Genomic DNA, 19,662 nt, shown 5'->3' with positions numbered 1-19,662 from the left:
GGCCGCTGAGCCTGTGCGTCCGGAGCCCGGGCTCCGCAACGGGAGAGGCCACAACAGTGAGAGGCCCGCGTACCGCAAAAAAAAAAAAAAAAAAAAAAAAAAAAAAATGCCCCAGCGTCTAAATGGCCATGCCCAGAAGGGCATGATAAAGCCCACCGCCCCACTTGATCCTTTTATAGTAGCCACTCTGTCAGGGTATTTGAGGTCGGCTCCTCTTCATCTGTCCTTTTAGGGCTTTTGAGGTCTCTGCCTTTTGGAACTGGCTCTGTAGCCAGTCAGGAACTAGGTTCAGGGTCTCAGGGTTGTCGTACAGGGAAGAAGTGCTGAGGGAGAAGGTGGTCCCGTCTCTTTGGGGGTCCTTTCTAGGGATGCAGCTGTGATGGGGGCAGAGGTGTCAGGGAGGAGGGTGGACAGGCTGCTAAGAAGTGCCCTCCAGATCCATGTCAGGAGTCAACAGCTCTTCCTCTGGATGCTGGGAATGCCCTGATGCCCTTGGGGCTTGGCTCCTGCTGCAGAGAGCGAGGGCTTCTTGTCCCAAATCGGGACAGCTCTGGAAGGCCATTTTCAGAATTCCCTGCAGTGTTGGCTGAAGTTTCTGTTGAGCCAACATTGCAGCTCAGGCTTCCCCTCCCGCCTTTCCCAAGAGCGCCCCCCACCCCCCCCTTCAGCCTCCTGCTGCCTCTGTCTCAGACTGGGCTTCCTGGTACCCGGCCCGCTGCGGTGGGCAAAGACATGAGAAATTCCAAGCAAATCAAACAAAAGACCGCGGTTAGTCGAGTCGAGTCCACTTTTTAATATTTTGACCATGATGCAAACAGGCATAAATAGACTTTTGTTGAATTCCATCAAATTAGAAGATGAGAATTATACAGAAGAAGAGCATGCGGCGAGCACAGCCTGGACAACCTCGCAGAGAGCATGGGGCGGGCGTCAGTCCTTCGAGAAGGTGCTGGAGCACACGGGACACTTGGCGGAGATTAGCAGCATTGAGAGCTCAGAGGTAGGGGGAGGTCCGAGATTCTGGCAGCGCGTTCAGTGACAGGTGACACCGGCTTGGCCCACCTCCCTGGCTCCCCAGCCCCGGAAGGAACGGAAACCCACCACCACTGGCGCAGCAACGCAGGGCGACCCCCTCCCCGCACCCTGCGCCCCCCAGGTAACCACTGCTGAGCCCGGAGTGGGTCTTAGGATCACAACGATGACACGACAACATGGAAAACAGGGTGGAGACGGGGTGGGGGCACGGTTTGGCAAGGAAAGCCCGAGTTCTAAGGCCGATGTCTATTGGCCTGGGGTCAGTTCTCTTTCTGCCCATCTAGGCGTGGCTGGACCTCGGAAGGATCCACCCTGTTGACTCGGGAAGAAGCTGGCTATCATGTCAGTTCTGAAAACTCAGCTTTACTTGGAGTCTGTTTTTTCTCCTGAGACCCATTTCTCAGCCTAGAGGCACCGCTCTTGACTCTCCCTTTGTTCTCATCCTGCACCACAGGTCGGAATCAACCACCGGAATGTCTTTATCACTGCATCTGCCCTGTCCCTCATTCAAGCCTTGGGTTTCTGCAATAACCAACCAATAGTTCAACAGGCCAGCCATCCAGGCTCTGTGCTGTAGCCAGAACATTCTTTTCCAAGCATAACCCGGATCACCTTCTTTTCCCCTTTTAAAAGCACTCCTAAGGACCCTGTGTTGCCTACCAAATAAAGCCAAAATCCCTTGACAAAATTCTGTCTGTTCCCTGCCTAGCTCCGCAGTGTACCCCTACCTTCCGCAGCCTTCCAAAGCTGGGCCATGTCTGAAGCCAGCCCCAATTTACCCCGTATGCTCCCTGTCCGTGTCTTTCTCCTCTCTCTTCCTACAGCCTGGCAATCTCCCTTCCCCAAACCTGCTGGTGGAATTCCACCGATTGCTCAAACCCCAGACCTGCATGTAGATTCTAAGAATTGTGTCTCTGCATCCCAGATCCTAACCTTCTGTAAGAGAGGAAATGTGTTTTGCACGGTACACTCCACGGTGCCTTCTGCACACTGGAGAGGCAAGAAATGATATAGGTTAAGTGAAACACAATTTGATAGTTTATAATGGGCCAGGTACTGTAACTGGACATTTTATGGGCATTATCTCATTTAATCCACCTTGTGATACAGGTAGATATGTAGGCTCAGAAAGGTTAGGTCACCAGCTCACAGCTGTCTACAGAAACAGGGGCAGAGTTAGCATTTGGACTCGGGTCTGCTTCTAAAACTCCATTTTGGTGGGTCTGAAGCATTCCCCCGAAGCAAAGATACCTGGCTGTCTTACTCCATAGAAACCAAAACCTGTATCCTCTCAGGGGGTTTAACGATTTCTGCTTCTTTCGCAACACAAGGTGCAGGAACAGAGTTCACAGCGACAACAGGAGAACATGACTGTCCCAGCTTTCCTGTGGCAGGGACTGTCTCATCCCTCCTGGCCAAACTCACTTTTGTCAAGTGGAGGTGGAGCTACGGCTGACCAAGTCAAGAGAGCGCAAGAGAAATAAGAGGCCTGCAACTAAGGCGACCCCCAAATGCCCAGGCAACCCTATTTCTGTTCACCTACTGTTACCCCAAAATTGGCAGGCTACTGGGACTGAACTACAAACCACCACAAGAGAGCAGCATTTAGCCACCCTGGATCAGAGCTGAGCCTGAAATCAGGGCTCCACTCCCCTCTGCCTCTGGATAGGTTCATTACAGCGAGGCTCTTGGTATCAGAGATTCTGGCAAATGAGAGAAACACATCAGACCAATCTCCTGTCCTCCAGCCAGGAGTTATGAAGCAGCTTGTGTTGAGGGTTGAAAGGTGTTTACTTAAAAAAACACAAAACAATCGTTCTCGGGAAGCAAGATGAATCCTGGTGATATAATCATTTCTTTAGACTCCCTGATAAAGCAAGATGATATTTTTCTCTGTCTGCCTGCTACTAGAAGGGCAGGGCTATACGAAGAGAGTGCCTGGCATGGAGTAAGTGCTCGTAAGTATTTATTTGGCGATGCAAAAGCATTCATGCATAAAGCTTGATTTGGAAAAGGAAGCACTGATTAATTCCTCTATGATGGAGGTTGGACACAGTGGTTCAGTCCCTGGGGAGCTAGTGACATCTTAGGAGGTGTCTCCAAAAGGCTCAAAGGGTTGGGAAGGAAGCCTCCGGGAGGAGAGCTACTGGCCAGAATCACGTTTGCAGGAAATAAAGGGTTTAGAATGGGCTTCCCTCCTGGTCAGAGAGGGTCGGCCAAGCATGCCAAGGGCTTGGTCTCTGTGCCATGGAAGCCTGAGCAGGGGGAAACAGGATTAAAGGCAGGCAGGGAAATCATAACTGGCACGAAGGCAAACTCCGAGTGCCGGGGATGCGATACCAGCAGGGGCTGCCGGGAAGGGTGGAAAAAGGCGACATAGAGTTTGCCCTTTGTCTTTAATATGGGAACATATGTATATGTAGAACTGATCCACTTTGTTGTAAAGCAGAAACTAACACACCATTGTAAAGCAATTATACTCCAATAAAGATGTTAAAAAAAAAAAAAAGAGTCTCTAAGGTTGTCCCCTCCTGGGGACACCTCTTTGGCACCCCCTATCTAAGGCCCTTCCAGAAAGAGCCAGGGCTCTCTCCCTTTGGCAGGCCTCCAAACTGAGCATCGAGAAAGAAATGCCCGTGTGCTGTACCGAAAGAAAAAGCTGTCTTTCCATCGGACAAGACAAAACGAAACAAGACGGAAGATCAGAACTGGATGACTGCTTGCCTTTCAACCCTGGGAAGGCAGTTCCTGGGGGGTCAGTGGAACTTCTTGGCTCTCTCTGGGTGCTGCTCACCATTGATTTTTAGCACTTAAATGTAGAAAGGGACCCTTCCACCCCATTTCCTCTGAGAAGATGAACTCTCTCAGGTCTGCCTGGGAGAAACTGTACCTGCCCTGATTCCTACCAAAGACTTTCCTGCCTGTTTTTGATCTGAGTTGAGGATAATTTATTTGTCAAAATTATCTTATCAGGTTAAAAATTGGGGGGATCCCTTTTAGAAGACCAAAAGCATGAGGGCAGGTACTCCCCACCCTGGCTGGGGTCCTGTAGAGGAAGCCGTGAGATACCTCATGACGGAGTCCCTCTCCAACCTGATCTGCTCTCACCGGCTTCCATCACTTTAACCCCAGGGGTGAAACAGCAAGCCCCATTTGGCGGAATAAAAAAAATAACAGTGATATTCTTCCTTGATACCGTTTTCAATCTCCACAACTTTAAAGTTTGATCCATTCATACTTTTTGGCTTCATAACATTACAGTTAGTGGAAACTAAGGACAAGTGATGTTGTCCAAAGTTAGCCGGTGGCAAAGACGGGAAGATTCTTATTTCCAGCTCATTCCCTTGGACAACATTACTTCTGGTCTCGTGGGTGGGAGTGCCAAGTCAGGCTATCCTGATTTGATCCTGGGCTGTGTGGGGTCGGGGAGCAGGTTTGCCCAACCCATTAGATGGGTTAATTTCCCAGTAAGGGCTCCGCTAACTGGGGCCAGCATCTAAATGCACCTGATTCAGTGATTTCCCCTTTCACTGGAGAGTTTCCCCTTGATCATCACAACCCACCTCCATGCCCTGACCCTACATAACCAGGACAATTAGGATGCTTCCAAGTGTTTCAGGCATGCTAGCACAGGCCCTTAATTATGGATGTGTGAGGCCCCAGTATGGGCCGGGGCGTATTTCTTGGCACTGAGGGTCTGCAGGCGACATGCCTGCACGACCAAGAGGACGGAGGGAGACCCAGGCCCAACACACGCTCACACACACACAACCAGAACGTCATCATAAAAAAGGACAAGCTGAGGGACTAGCTCAAAAGGCTCTTCCGTCCGGTCCCTGCAGCCTCTCCAGGGCAAACCCCAGAAAACACCCTAACACGAGCCACAGCCACGTTCCAGTGGTTTCATGCAGCGGTGATTTGCCCTTGTCAGAAAGAGAGAGAGAGGGAAACAGTTTCGTAAGAGCCACTGCGGATTATGAAGGCATTGCACTGCAGCAGGAGAACTCAAGGAGAAAACCCAAGAGGGCCAGGAAACCACTGAGAGGTGAGAACCCAGGAGAGGAGGACCAGGACACGGCGACAGGACAGGAGGCAGAGCAGGGGCCATGTGCGGGCCCGAAGGAAAGGTTCAGCAGTGTCCGTGCTTACAAAACCTGCAGCCATCTTGGCCGAGTGCAGTGGTGTGGTCACCCTGCCATCCACCTGGGCGAGAGGGTCCAGTTAGGAGCTGAAAACCCTGTAGGAGGAGAAGTGGGGAGGGAGTTAGCGCCAGAGGAGCACAGGCTGCTCCGTTTCCTTACACAGACCCAGAGAAAAGCACCTGAGCTCTGGGCTTTGTCTCTTTCACTTCCTCATCAGCCCCAGTGCCTTGGACAGGACCTGGCACCTTGATGGGGCTCACCTTGAGTGGATGAATGAATGAATGAACAGATGGATGAATGCTTGCTCACCCACACAACAAACCAGGACGAGATGTGATCTTCAAGGCAATAATGTCAGCCTGCTGGACACCAAAGTATGTTTTCCAGACCGCCGTGTTGTCACAAGGGGAAAAAAAATGGGGATGCTTAAGAAATGGAGTGTGTGTGCCCCAGGCTACTGAAAACGAAGCAGCTGAATTCCCACCTAATTTAAAGGGCACACGGCGGTGGTTTCGAGGTGCTCTGTGGCAGAGAATGGGGGGAGTGAGATTACAATCAAGGGTGACATGTCACGGCATTAATGTAAGGTCAAAATAGTGAGACTCAGTCCCAGTTTTGCGGTACCTCAGACCATTTCCAGCAATCTCTAGAGGACAAGTGGAATTGTCCAATTAATATCAATTGGAATTTGTGTCAGTGAGAATGCTAGCGGCGCTCTGCGGGTGAGAGGTGGTGTAAATGCTAGGAGCAGTGACTAGGAAGACACATTTTGCAGTGGTGAGAGCCATCACTTAGCTGGGGGCGCCCCGGTGGAAGTTAACAACATCCAAAGCTGGGGTCCCCACACTTGAGAATCCCCTCCAGGGGTCATAAAAACACAAACCGTTCGGTGCCCTGACCCCAGAGCTTCAGATTCATCAGGGCTGGGGCGGCCTGGGAATCTGCATTTCGAACACATTCCCAGGTACTGCTTACGCTGCTGGTCTGGGGACCCCGCTGTGGGAAAGCCGTGGTCAATGAAATCAGACCTCCCTGCCTGTCAGGGCTCTGCCCACCCCGCCCATGGCATGGAGCCAGCTTACTCATCTGTGTCCTTTTTGCTCTCCTCAATGAAGGCAATGGATTCAGATCTAAGGCGGTTGGTCACTTCATATGTGCGCAGGGTGACCCCGAAAATATCCTCATGGTACCGGTTGTCATCCTAGGGGACAGAAACAACCAGGAAACAGACCTCAAATGCCAGCCAAGGGCACGGAGAAGGGCAGACACGTTGATACCCTGGAATGGAATATTCCTAGAGAAGACGGTTCCTTAAGAAACGAGGTGTAGGGAATTCCCTGGTTGTCCAGTGGTTAGGACTTGGTGCTTTAACTGCCGTAGCCCTGGGTTCAATCCCTGGTTGGGGGACTAAGATCCTGCAAGCCCTGCGGCACGGCCAGAAAAAGAAAGAAAGAAAAAAGAAACGAGGTGTAGCCCAGGGCCCCCAGAGACCCCTCTGGTCTCCAAGACTCTGTTTCAGCAAGACCCTCTGCCCTCTAGGGCACGGAGCCTCTAAGCCCAGTTGGCAAAGAACCCTTTTGTTCCCATCCAGAAACATGCTGCTGCTTTGTGGATTCTGAGGCTAGAAGAGCTGAGGGGGTCCAGTGGAAACTTCTCCATTTCCCCCTTTCCTCCCTCCTCCTTGTTCCTGCAAGTTCGGATCTGGGCATGGCTGGGTTTAGTGTAAACGTCACAGCCTGTAGAGACCAGCAGAGATGGGAGAGAAGGCAAAGTGCCCGCTTAGCACTCAGGGAATACCACGGTTGCCGAGGTGGAGACTTCTCTGAACGTAGGAGTTTTTCTGATGATGAGCATCTTAGCTCAGCCTTGCCCAGAAACAGACAAACAAAAAAGACAACTCAAGAAACAGCACGAGTGATGATGAGCTTGTGGCATCTGGGAGTTTCTGGAGCCACTGGAGCTCCCGAGGCAGGACTGAGGGGTGGGCATTAAGAATATCCCAGAGGGCCGTGTCGCTGAGCATTAAACAAGGGCAAAAGGCACCTCCCTGCTGAGGAGAGGCAGTGGTTGGGGAACAGGCACGCAGCAGAGTTAAGTTCTGGCATCCTTGGTCCCAAAGGTTTTGAAGAAAGTTGCCCATCTGTAGAGTGGATTCATTTGAAGTTGGGGTGGTTTTCAATCTTATTCTGCAGAGTTTTGCAGAATCTACGAAAGTGTCTCCCAACACTCGTACCAAAGAGACAAAGTGGTGAGGGCTCTGCAGCTCTCCTTGGAGCTCTGGCATTTCTACCAGAAAGTTGTTGTTGTTTTTAACCTAGTAGGGTTTATTATCAGAATTAGAGCAAGGGCTTCTTCTGCAAAAATGTTTGATTACCGCTCATTTAGGGACGCAGGGAGAAGAATGGGATCACCCCTGGAGCTTTGCGGAGGCCTGGAACTCAGTTTATTCTATTTGGGGCAGTTGGCCGCATAGTTAGGACTTTGCTTACTGGGCTGCTACTAGCCTTTGTGCAAATTAGGAAAAGGCATCCCTCCTCCCAAGGTGCACTGCTTGGGAAGCCAAGCATGGGGTGGCTTTCATCCCCCACTTGCCCCCCTTGGACACACCTTTTTGTGCAGTGCCCAACCTGCACAACCACACAGAGCAGTGCTGCAGCTTGTTTCTGGGGACAGGAAAAGTTGGGTTAGGATGGTTTCCATCTAGCTACCCAGTGGTCCACCCACTTGTTATTTTCACACATCATAGCTCCCTACCATGTTTAATACACGTACCTGCATGTCCCACCATCCTTCCTTCTCTCTCAACTATGGTTTGGGACCACCTGTATCCTCTACCCCCAGTCATAAATGGGAAAATGGGAGCAGGGATGTCATCCTGGGTCCCCTAGTCATTGAGACAGGAAGGATGAGGAAGAGGAGACAGGAAGCTGGAGGCCAGAAAAGGAATCCCAGGAGCTGGCCCATCGCTCACCCTCAGCCTGCTGATGAACACGCCGGCATCCTCCACCGAGAGCTTCCCCTGCTGGGTCATGATGCGCTGGATGGCTTTGAGGACATCGGCTGCCATGGTGACGTCCCCGCAGACGTAAATGTGGCCCCCTTGCTCCTTCAGGGCTCGGTACACGGGTTCTGCCAGCTGCTCCTGTAGGATGTCCTGCACGTACTTCTGCGGGGAGCAGGAGGACCAGTGAGAAGGAGCCTGGCTGCGGGACAATCCTGTGTAGCTCTCTCCCCGGCCCCACTACCCCGGGAGCGGAGTCAGACACAGGGCCTTGTGGGCAGGTCTATATTTTGTGCAGTGATGCAGAGGACTACGAAGAGTGAAGCGGGAGAGGAGGGAAAGCCGATCTGAGGCTGTGATGAGCTGCCCCCCACTCTGGAGCTCACCTCTGCTGAGAACCCTCTTTGCAATCATGCAGCACGCCCCCCAGAGCCATCCCCTGGGCGGGCATAGAGCGGGGCATCGTCTACCCGCTCCTCTCTTCAATGGCCTGTGGTCACCCAGGGGGTGTTAACTCCCGTACACTTCTAGGTGCGGGGCTGGTACTGCGGGCGTCCTATGCCGGGGTGCCAGAGAAGCCCCAGGACAGACAGCAAGAAATGGGGGTCGGGGAAGGGGCTGTCAGGTTACACCTGGGCAAAGCCGGCTGCTGCAGGAATTGCTGGAATAACAGGGGGGCTAAGAGAATGTCAGGTGGACACAAGGGGTGTACGATGCAGCCTCCAGGGAATTTGTCTGGTTTGTCCAGGAAATTTCCCCCCGGCGAGCCCGACATTCAGCTGGTACGTTCTGGAACAGCTGTACCTGCTACCGAAACACTGATGAACTTCCATGCCAGACGTCAAGTAGCTGCTGCCCAGACCCTCTGAGTGCCCCACTCCCTGCCATCCTGGCTCCTTTCCTGGACACCCCTGCGGGTCCAGTTGAGAACCCCAAGATCCAGCAGGGGCATGCTCCAGTCCTGCGGCCTGTGTCCATTCTGACTTGGAGGGCCTCTTATGGGCTGTTTAATTTTTTTTATTTGGCCGCTCTGCATGCCTTGGGGATCTTAGTTCCCCGCCCAGGGATTGAACCTGGGCCCTTGGCAATGGGAGTGCGGAGTCCTAACCACTGGACCGCCAGGGAATTCCCTGTTTAATTTTTAAAATTCTTTTTATTGTGATAAAGCACACGTAACATAAAATATATGCGTGTTTTAAAGTGTATAATACAATGCAGTGGCACTAAGCACATTCACAGTGCTGTGCAACCATCCCCTCTACCTGCTTCCAGAACCTTTTCATCACCCCCAGAAGGAACCCTGTACCCTCCCCGTTCCCCCTTCCCATAGCCCCTGGCAACCATGCATCAGCTTTCTGTCTCTATGGATTTGGCTGTTCTGGATATTTCACGTAAGTGGCATCATAGAATGTGGGCTGTTCAATATTTTAAGTCAAATGTTTATGCTCCATGCTTCCTGAAGTTCAGAGCAATGTCACGGAGGAGGATGCAGAAAGGGTGAGGGTTTCTGGGAACGGGATTTGCATGAGTGGACGAGCGTGTGTGTGAGCTGGGCTGGGGTGGGGGGACCATGAACAGGCTGGGGGTTACCTTTGGTTTGTCTGGCTCCCGGGAGTAGGCTGTGTACAGTTCTCTGAAGACCCCCTTGCTCTTGGCCTGTAGGGTCTCCTCCCTGTAGATGTGGTCGATCTTGGACTGCCGGCACCCGAAGACCAGGACCATGGGGCAGGGACTCATTCCTGGGGACCGGGAAGATCTCCTGTCACCGACGGCTCTGACGCCTGATTTCGGGGGTGGCTGGTGGTGCCAGGGGTGCTCAGAACCTTAGCACGTGCTACAGGGGTAGAGGTGCACGGACCCTGGGGCAGGCGGTATATGTCCTCGCATACACACACACGCACATGCACACACACACTGAGGGAAGTAGGTGAAGTGTGTCCAGACTTCAGCAGACCTCTCTTCTCTGGGTCTCAGTCTTTCCTCTGGGAAAGCCCCCACCGCTGGGTACTGCTAAACCCCCAAACTCTGAAACTGGACTCCCTGGATTCAAATTCCAGCTCTGTGTGATGCTGAGGAACTTACATAACTTTCTATGTCTCCGTGTCCCCAAGTACAAAATGGAAATAATAATAGCGTCTAACCTCATAGGGTTATTGTAAGAAGTAAATGTAAAACATTAGACCTGTGCCTGGTACATAGTGCATACAGTTGTCCCTCGGTATCCTAGGGCATCAGTTCCAGGACCTGCCCCGGATACCAAAATCCACTGATGCTCGAGTCCTATATAGTTGGCCCCCCTGTATCCGAGATTCCTCTGTATCCAAGGTTCCACATCCGCGGATTCTCAACCAGCCTCGGATGGTGTAGTACTATACATATGTATTTAATGAAGAAAGCTTGCATATAAGTGGACCGTGCAGTTCAAACCCATGTCGTTCAAGGGTCAACTGTACTTTGTAAATGTTAGCTATTCCACTAGAATGACAGTTCCACTGGAGCAAGTTTTTTGTTTTTTTTTTTTAAGTTGTTTCTCTGTCTTGTTCATTGCTGCGCCTCTAGTGCCTAGGAAGGTGTTTGGCACTCGTGAGACGCTCAGTAAATCCCGGTTAAATGCATGTCAGAAATGTGGGTTTCTTTCTCTCTCTCCTCCCAAAGCTGATCTGTTGTGTTTCTCACACAACAAACCCTGCTCCTGAATGACAGTCTTTGGGACCATCCCGTGAACACACAGCCATTGGATAAGGCTTAACGCTTACCCCTTCTAGGGCTGCTTACATTTTAAGATGGGGGTCTTATCCTAACAGTCCAAGAAATGTCTTCTGGGGATGGAATTTCGGGCCTTGGAACAAGCTGTGTGGACGGTTTGTTTGGACAGGTCCTTTGAATTACACCGTAAGCTTCACCCATGGGTCTGGTCACTACTCTACTCCCCCGCCGTCTCCAGGTAGTGACACAAAGCAGAGAAAACATCACCATGCCTCCGGGATGCTGGGACACAGGCGGGCCTCCCCAGGTCCGGGGGGTAGAAACCATGTGCCTGCCAGACCATGACTCACCTTTGTGTTGGATATCAAATTGCCGTTGCTGCCAGAAGCTTCGGAAAGGGGCAATGCCCGTGCCCGGGCCAACCAGGATACAGGGCACTTGGGGATTTCGGGGCAGGTGGAAGCTGGGCGCTCTGGACAAGGAAGAGAGAGTCAGAAGCCTTGCTGAGCTCAAATCTGATCAAGAACTGTTGGGTCTTAGGTAAACCAGATGGCCGTCTTGGGTAGAAATACAATGGGGCTTAAAGCTCTTCAGCTGGGGTCAGGCGGACCTTATCAGGGTGGGAGGACCCATTAATTGGGGTCCTCAGGGTCTGGCTATCACTCCATTTCCCAACTATCCCCATTGCTGAGCTAAGCCACAAAGGTTGTGGGGTTGGTTTAACCCAGGGTTTCCCTGCCTCAGCACTCCTGACAGTGGGGGCAGCATACCTCTCGGTGATGAGGGCTGTCCTGTGCATTGCAGGATGCTGACTAGTACCCAGGCCTCTATCTATTAGACGCCAGGAGCACCCTCCAGCTGTGACAACCAAAAATATCCCCAGGCATTGCCAAGGGCCCCCGGGGGGCAAAATCACCCCAGGTCGAGAACCACTGAATTAACCATCCATGAGATCTTCCCAAATCAGGGAGTTGCAAACTTCAACGTACAAAAGAATCATGGGGGGATGTTCGAAGAGGGTGTAGATTCCTGGGCAACGCAGCAAGTCTAGGCTCAGGACTCGGCATTTTTGAAGCACCCCACGGGATTCTGATGCTGATGGTATGTGGACCGTATCATGACCGTTCTACCCTTAACAGCTGAGAAAAATGGCTGGCCAAGCCCACCGTTTAGGTAGGGAAGTTATCAGTTGATAAAGCAGGTAACTACAGTGGGCCTAAGCCCAGACATATCCCTCGTTTTTTAAATTTTTATGTTTTTAAAGCTATATTATTTTATTTGATCGACTGATTGAGGTAGGAACACTTAACACCTATTGACCAGGGGATTTTTACACAAACTAACACCTCTGGCCGTAATACGTCTCCGATCAAAAATGTGTTTAACGTGAAACCTATCCTCTTAACACACTTTAAAGAGCGCAATACACTATGGTTAGCTACGGGCAGAAATATCCTTGAAAACTGAGTTTGGAGGGGAAGATGGTTGACGGGGAGGGGAATTAAATCTTCCTGGTCTCTAAGAAACTGGGAACACACGGGGTGGCCGGCAGACTGTGGAGAGAAGTTTCACTAGTCTGCAAATTCCAAGAAGGCTAAAACTGCATTTTACCTGGCTGTCTACTGTAGCCCCATCTAGCACAGGACATGCACTTGATAAATATCTGATGCACTGACCTGAACTTGACTAGAGGACTTGCTTTTAGCTTCTGCTATGTTGCTCTGCCTCCATGATCCTGTTTCCTTAACAGCTTGGAGCGATGCTGAACATTGCTCTCAATCCCATCGGACTCAGCCATCTCTCTAGAACCCTTCAGGCTGGTCCACCCACCCCATCTCAGGACATGAGGATGCAGATCTGGGATGGCTGCTTCTTTTCATTTGCCACTCACCCTCTCACGAAACAGGGCACCAGTTCGTCAGCCTGGATCCGGTTGAGCCAGGAGGAGCACACACCGTGGTGAATCGGTCCTTCTCCATCTAACAGGATAACCGAGGTGATCTGGCTCATTTACTGTCCCTCAAGCTCCCCCGACCCCGGCTTCCCCCCATCCTCCAGTGCAGAAGGCTCACAGCCCCGACGCCAAGTTTCTGCCTTGGCGTTCCCTGTCTAGATCCCTTCCTCTGACGGGGAAGAGGAAATGGTAAAGCTGGGGTGGGCTCGTGCCTGTGAAACTTGTGGTTAGGGGTGGCTTGTATTCCACTCGTGCCCACTGAAAGGGCCTTGATCGAGGTGCTCTCAGTGGCCTGTCAGGACCCCAGCCTCAGAGCTCTCTCAGGCACCGTGCGTTTTTTTGTTTGTTTGTTTGGGCTTCTGTTGGCCACACTGCGCAGCTTGCAGGATCTTAGTTCCCCAATCAGGTCCTGAACCCGGGCCCCAGCAGTAAGAGCACCAGGTCCTAGCCACTGGACCGCCTGGGACTTCCCAGGCACCATGCATTTTAATTGCTATAACCAAGGAGGAAAACACGGGTGCAGAGGTCAGGTTATCCGGCTGACCTACAACCAGCTGGACATCAGGCAGCAGAGAGCTCCCCCATCGGAGGGAAGGGGTGGTGGTGGCTTGTTCTAGCTGCTGCCTTGGGGGTATGAGGGGAGGAAGGGAGTAAAAGGAGGTCTCAGGCTTTTGGAGAGGCCTCCAAACGCACATCTCATTTCCTTCCTAATTCTGCACAGAGCTGGCTCTGCCTAAGGGGACGGTTTGCTGCTCTACTTCCTTTCCCAGTTTCCTGGTCTTGGGCGGTGGGTCACCTCCCCAGGATTTGGGACGTGGCAGAAGTTTAGGCAGATGTGCAGAGGCCCCTGGAGGCGGGGAAACGCAGACCCGGGGGCTCTCCCAGCGCCTCTGCACACCTCGGGTGCGGTAGGAGACGACGGCCACGGTGAGGTGCACCTCGTGGGGGTACATGTCCGGGGAGGAGCTGATGGAATAGTAGCGAGGTTGCAGCAGCGACAGCTGGGTCAGGAGCAGGGTGGCGGGCATCTGGATGGATGGGAACTCCTCCAGCACCTCCACGATGTTCGGGTTCCTGCCCCATTTCCATTCCTCGTACTCCTGCAAACCCTGCACCAAGGAGGGGGGCAGAAAAGGACTCGCAGCCAGACCCTGGAGCAAACTTCCAAGGAACGCTTGAGGAGGTCCAGGGAGGAAGACACATTTACAAATAACAATAGTTAACTCTCTCCTAGGAACTACTCTGGGCCAGGTTTTCTTTTTTTTTTTTTTTTTTGTACGCGGGCCTCTCACTGCTGTCGTGGCCCCTCCCGTTGCGGAGCACAGGCTCCGGACGCGCAGGCTCAGCGGCCACGGCTCACGGGCCCAGCCGCTCCGCGGCACGTGGGATCTTGGAGCACAGGCCCCGGACGCGCAGGCTCAGCGGCCACGGCTCACGGGCCCAGCCGCTCCGCGGCACGTGGGATCTTCCCGGACCGGGGCACGAACCCGCGTCCCCTGCATCGGCAGGCGGACTCTCAACCACTGCGCCACCAGGGAAGCCCCCAGGTTTTCATTTCTGCAAGGACCTTATGCGATAAGTCTGATTGTCATCCCTATTTTATTGATGGGGAAACTGAGGGATATAGAGGTCCCATGGCTACGAGGTGGTGGCAGACTTCAGCCCGAAAACCAGATCTGGCTCACCACCTGCTCGTATGGCCTATGAGCTAAGAGTTGTTTTTACATGTTTAAATGGTTGGGGGTACGAAGGGGGGGAATCAAGAGAACAATACTATTTCATGACCCTAGACTATGACATGAAATTCAAATTTTGGTGTCCACAAATAAAGTTTGATTGGAACCCAGCCACGCCCACTCATTTATGGATTGTCTATGCTGTTGTGCTACAATGGCAGAGTTGAATGGTTGCAACAGAGACACATAGAGCATGAGTCTAAAATATTTACTACCTGGCCTTTTACAGAAAAAGTTTGCCGACCCCTGTTCTAGGCAGTCTGGCCCCAGAATCTGTGCTCCTAGTATTACACTCCCCTGCCATTTGCGAAGGTCAAGAGAAATGCACTGTGAAGGGAGTCATGACTTGCAGGCATGTGATTTGTGGGTCTGCAAGGCTGGAGGTGTATCCTCGGAGCGTACGGGTCACATTCAAGATGGTAAAAGACAGCCCCGAAGGAACAGGTTGGGGTGTGGAGGACCATGTTCAGGGGCATTTTGACAGCAAAGCCCAGGTGTTACTAGGGAACACAGGAACTCTCTGGGGCTCTGGAGTTATTTTTCCTACATCTTAGAAGCTGCCCTTAGCTTATAGGAGGCTCAGATTTTAAGGAGGGGTAAAGCCTATTACCAGTGCATTGTATAACCAAGCTTTTCCCCATGTTCCTAAAGACCATCCTTGCTCTACTGATAGGGTATGGCATTCTGGAGAACGTGCTTTTCAGACCCCCAGCCTCATTGACTTCGAGCTGCTGGGGCTCCATTGGCCAAAAGCCCCAGCAGCTGCTCACCGAAACTGACATCCCCCTGAAAACTAACATGGATCTGATCCTATATGCTTCCATTCAAACTTTCTGCCCTCTCCTTCACTTGGGGTCAGGCTTGTTTTGAGGTCTGATGGTTCTCTTAGTCTTATCTGACTCTGTTTCCATTTTCTCTCACACAGGTGTTTCCCCTAATAAAAAAAAATCCTCGCTCTTTTAATGGAGTTTGCGCTTTTTGGAAGAAGCGGATTCATACATACAGTTACATCAGATTTTACTTTAAATAATCCTGTGCAAAGAATGCAAGCTCTGTTCCCTCTTCAGATTATCCCCCTTCCGTTACTTAAAATTTTAAATCAAAGTTATGCGTGTACAGAGTTTAAAAAGTTAAATAATTCTGCAAAACTTACGATTAAAGATAATGCTCTCCAACTCCCTAGAGGTAACCACGTACACTTCTTCTAAGTGTTTTTTTCTGGTGCTTATTTTCATATTTCTAAGTACGATGCACTCCCTGAATTCAAAACAGAACTTCCTGTACCACCATTTGATGCCCTCTCCTGCACAGCAGAAGAAAGCGAAACCATCATTTTCTGGTGGCTTGCTTACTGGGGAGGAGCCCCACTGGGAGAAATCTGAGTGGTCCTCCCAGCTAGGATTTTTTGCAGCAGCTTGGTTTCTAAGCAAGGGCGGTAGAAGGTGTGCTTTTTGGTTCCCCTTACCATCAGAGGTCTCTTATATCTTGAAGTCATACCTATAGCTCTTCAGCACTGAAAAAGCTGATTTTTAAAACAGGGCACTGGGGGATTCTCTCAAGATCTTTTTCTTCTAAGCATGGGCTCTGATGGAACTAATGGAGGCTCAAGGGTTCCAAAGGCAGGAGGAAAAAGTTAGAACAGCAATGTCGATTGTAGCCAGAGAACTCTGAGATTCAACGGGGTCGCTCTCTCGTTCTGTTAGACCTTAGTTAGAAGGAAGGGAGATGGTCAGGACTAGCCATAAGGGACCAGCCAGCATGGTGACCTGCAAACTAGACTAAGGCAGCCCTCGCTCAAGACTGCCATCTGCTGGACAACTGTTGCAATAACTATACAATTCTCCAACGAGGAGGAGGTAAGGTTGTATGTGGCCAGGGACCCACCTTGCTGAGGACCAGCAGACGCTGCTTCTCTTTCTCACTGGTGGCCAGAGAGGCAAACTGCTGCAGCTGCAGTGGCGTTGGAGGCGTGGTGATATCCAGGTAGTACTTGAAGGCCTGGAAGATGGTGCAGGGTGGGAGGCGATGCTCATCGGTCCAGTTACTGATAACCCCTGTGGAGGCACAGAGGAGGTGAGAGATGGGACGGGGAGGACAGTCTGGGCTCCGAGGCCTTAGGTCCAAGTTAGGGAGGCCAGACCTGCTTCTGGGACTGAGAATGGGGTCTGGAGAGACAGACTGCCTCAGAGCCAAGTAACCCCTTGGCTGTCCACCTCCCATGTCCCTCATTTATACCCAGGGTCCTGGGGACCCTGTGATCACCTCCTGTATGCAAGAAGCTTGTCCAAAGTCAATCGATATTATTAACTCATTTAATCCTCATCACAATCCTATGTGGTGGGTGCTATTATTATCTCCATTTTGCAGTTGAGAAAAATGGAAGCACAGAAAGGTTAAGGAATTTGCCCAAGGTCACACAGCACAAATGCATAAAGTCAGACAGTATTGCTCCAGACCATGTTTTAACTACTATACAATACTGCTTCTATTTACTTTACTCCAGTACAGCCCCTACACACAAGCCTCTACTTCCAGATAAAAAGTACTGTTCCAACATGGAGAAAGAACTGTCTGGGTTGGATTTATTAAGAGAAGGTGTGTCTTTCTAAAGTGGTACCTTCCTAAGGGATTTTCAACAGGGCTTTGGCTACAAACTGTTTTCACATTCTGCCCTGACTTTGTGTCCTAGCTCCTTTGTAGAGGGGATGAGTCACTGTAGCCTGGGCCACCATGTATGGTCACTGCAGTTCCTTGTACCTGAGTTCTGAGCTCACCTGTGGCTACTGAGATGAAGCACGGAGACCCATTTACCTTGGAAAGTTATTTAATAGGAATGTCAAGGATGGTCCCTGAAACAGGTTGGGACTTGATCTAATTTGATCAGAAATATGGTTCAATCACAATGGACCACTGAGCTTCATAGGGTGCCTTTGGATTCTGAGAGGAGGCATGGGAGGACTCCAGCTGCTATTTGGTGGCAGTGAGGCAGGGGTGATGAAGGAAGTTAGACGAGTAGCCTCTGCTAAGATCAGTGTCTAGCTGATGAAGGAAGGTAGAAGCCCCTTTGGCTCAAAGATGAACCATCAATGTCCTGGCTTCATGGACATTTATTTGCTTAGCCAGTTGGGCCAAGGTTATTCAACCGTGAGAAAGGAGGAGTCTTCAGTCTCATAAGCTGGGGGTGACAGAGACCCACTCTCCTACCTGAAATGGTGATTGAGAAGAACAAGTCTCCTCTTCCCCAGATACCCACTGCCTTTGGGACTCCCTGGAGAAGGGAAGCACCCTTGGGTGCAGCCCGGCCATAGTTACCCAAAGCCGTGTTTCGCTCCTCTAGCAGCTCCACCTTCACCAGCTGGTTGACCGGGGGTGCATCCTCCAGCCGCTCGATCAGGGCATTCACGAGGTCCTCGTGGTTGCCGGGGAAGACGCCCAGATGGTCCCCGGGCTGGTACTGCAGCTCCTGATTCCCGTTGGTGTGGAGACGCACGAAGATGGTTGATCGGCTGGAGGGAAGGGCAGGGGAACACAGTGGGATGAGGGCCACCGGCTGCTGCCCGCCTGCTTTGCTCCTCTGTCTGTCCTTGTGGCTACAACTCCCCTCCTTCCATTCTCTTTGGGGCTCAGGCCAATCCGACTTCTGCCCCCATCACTCCACGCCGCGGCTTTCAGCAAGGTCACCCGCGGGCTCCTCGTGGCAAATCCGACCGCCAGCTCCTGGCACACTCATCGTGGTCACCAGAGCAGCACTGGACGCAGCTGCTCACTTCCTCTTTCTCAATACCCTTCTCTTGAGCATCCCAGGCTCTCCTGATCTTCTCTCTGGCTGCTCCTCTTCAGTCTCCTTTGCCAGTTCCTTCTCATCTCCCCTAACTGGACACCGGAGCACCCCAGGGTTCAGTTCCCAGACCTCTTTGCTTTCCTGACTTCCTGCCCCTGCTTCTCTTTCCTCCGTAGCACTTACCATCAACTGACCTCCAGCAGAGTTTACTCCTTTACATGCTTTGTGGTCTGTCCTCCCTGCCTGCCCCCTGGCCCCCAGGACAATGTAAACTCTAGAGGGCAAGCAATTTGTCTGTTTTTTCCACTGTTCTATTCTGGCACCTAGGACAGTGCATGGCACAGAGTAGGCGTTCAAAAAATATCTGTTGTTTGTAGGAACCTCAGATGCTCAGGATTAACCAGCTACTGGAATAGGCTCTGTTCTCTGTACCAATCAGCGTTCTGCCAGGAACCACTAGCCCATTGGAGCCACAGGCAATGATGTCCCCATTCTGTGAAATTCCATCTCTCCTAGAAATCCCAAGCTCCACCCGCTTTTGCAACCAGGGTCCTCATCTTGTCATGGAAAAGGGAAAAGAACTTGGCCTTAAACTCAGGTTCTCGTTGTGCACAAATCCCACGATATTATAAAATTTACGGAACTAAGGAGAAAACCCAGAGAGAAACTCGTTGATGCCTGCCAGGTCATGCCCTTTCTTTTGATGTTTGGATTTCAAGTGCAGGAGGTCTGTGCTAAGAATGAATTCTCAGACTAGGATTATTCTGGTCCTCTTTAAAGTTTTAGTACAGATATACCACATTTTTATACCTGAAAACTTTGGGATGGATGACTACACTTTGGTAAATCAAATCGTTTTTGTGTTCCAGTTACATTCGCATTTTCAGAGCCGCTTTTTTCTTCGTTGCCAACTGGTTTCCGGTTGACAGAGACACTTGATATTCAACGTGAAGTTTCTACATTCTCCGCGGTATGTAAATCAGCACTTGAATAGACCAATGGGACTCGCTATTTAAAGGAGTTTTTGGCACAGCCAAGGGCTCTTTTGTGCTGCAAATAGCCGCCATTATTAAAAATAGTCGTGCTGGCATATTTTGCATGGCACCCCTGTCCTTAGTATGGGGGGAACTTGGTAACTGAAATTGTGAATGATGTTGGTGGGGTGTAGGGTGCCACTCTCCTTCCCTGGGCAGATTTTGTTCTCTCTGGGGCACTGATCTTACCCATTAAATGCGCTTGCGCGACTGATTCTGCTCTGAGCTCATACCAATCTTTTGGTTCCTGGAGAGCAAGACATCAATCATCAC

The 19,662-nt window shown here is 51.3% G+C and overlaps 1 protein-coding gene across 1 annotated transcript; it reads right to left on the bottom strand.

The window, feature by feature from the left end:
- Positions 1–771: 771 nt before the first annotated feature.
- Positions 772–18,214, bottom strand: LOC114485431 (nitric oxide synthase, brain-like; the record flags this gene model as incomplete). Its single annotated transcript, XM_028486826.2, has 9 exons — positions 772–5,272; positions 6,260–6,378; positions 8,149–8,343; positions 9,769–9,917; positions 11,235–11,356; positions 12,776–12,863; positions 13,737–13,947; positions 16,459–16,628; positions 17,887–18,214. Coding segments are annotated over 9 exons (1,398 nt in total), but the record flags the coding sequence as incomplete, so codon positions are not given.
- Between the last annotated feature and the right edge of the window lie 1,448 nt (positions 18,215–19,662).

This window comes from Physeter macrocephalus, unplaced genomic scaffold (assembly GCF_002837175.3).
Source record: "Physeter macrocephalus isolate SW-GA unplaced genomic scaffold, ASM283717v5 random_1336, whole genome shotgun sequence".
NCBI classification, from domain to species: Eukaryota; Metazoa; Chordata; class Mammalia; order Artiodactyla; family Physeteridae; genus Physeter; species Physeter macrocephalus.
Note: the sequence above shows the minus strand (reverse complement) of the source record. Positions and strands in the feature narration are given on the sequence as shown.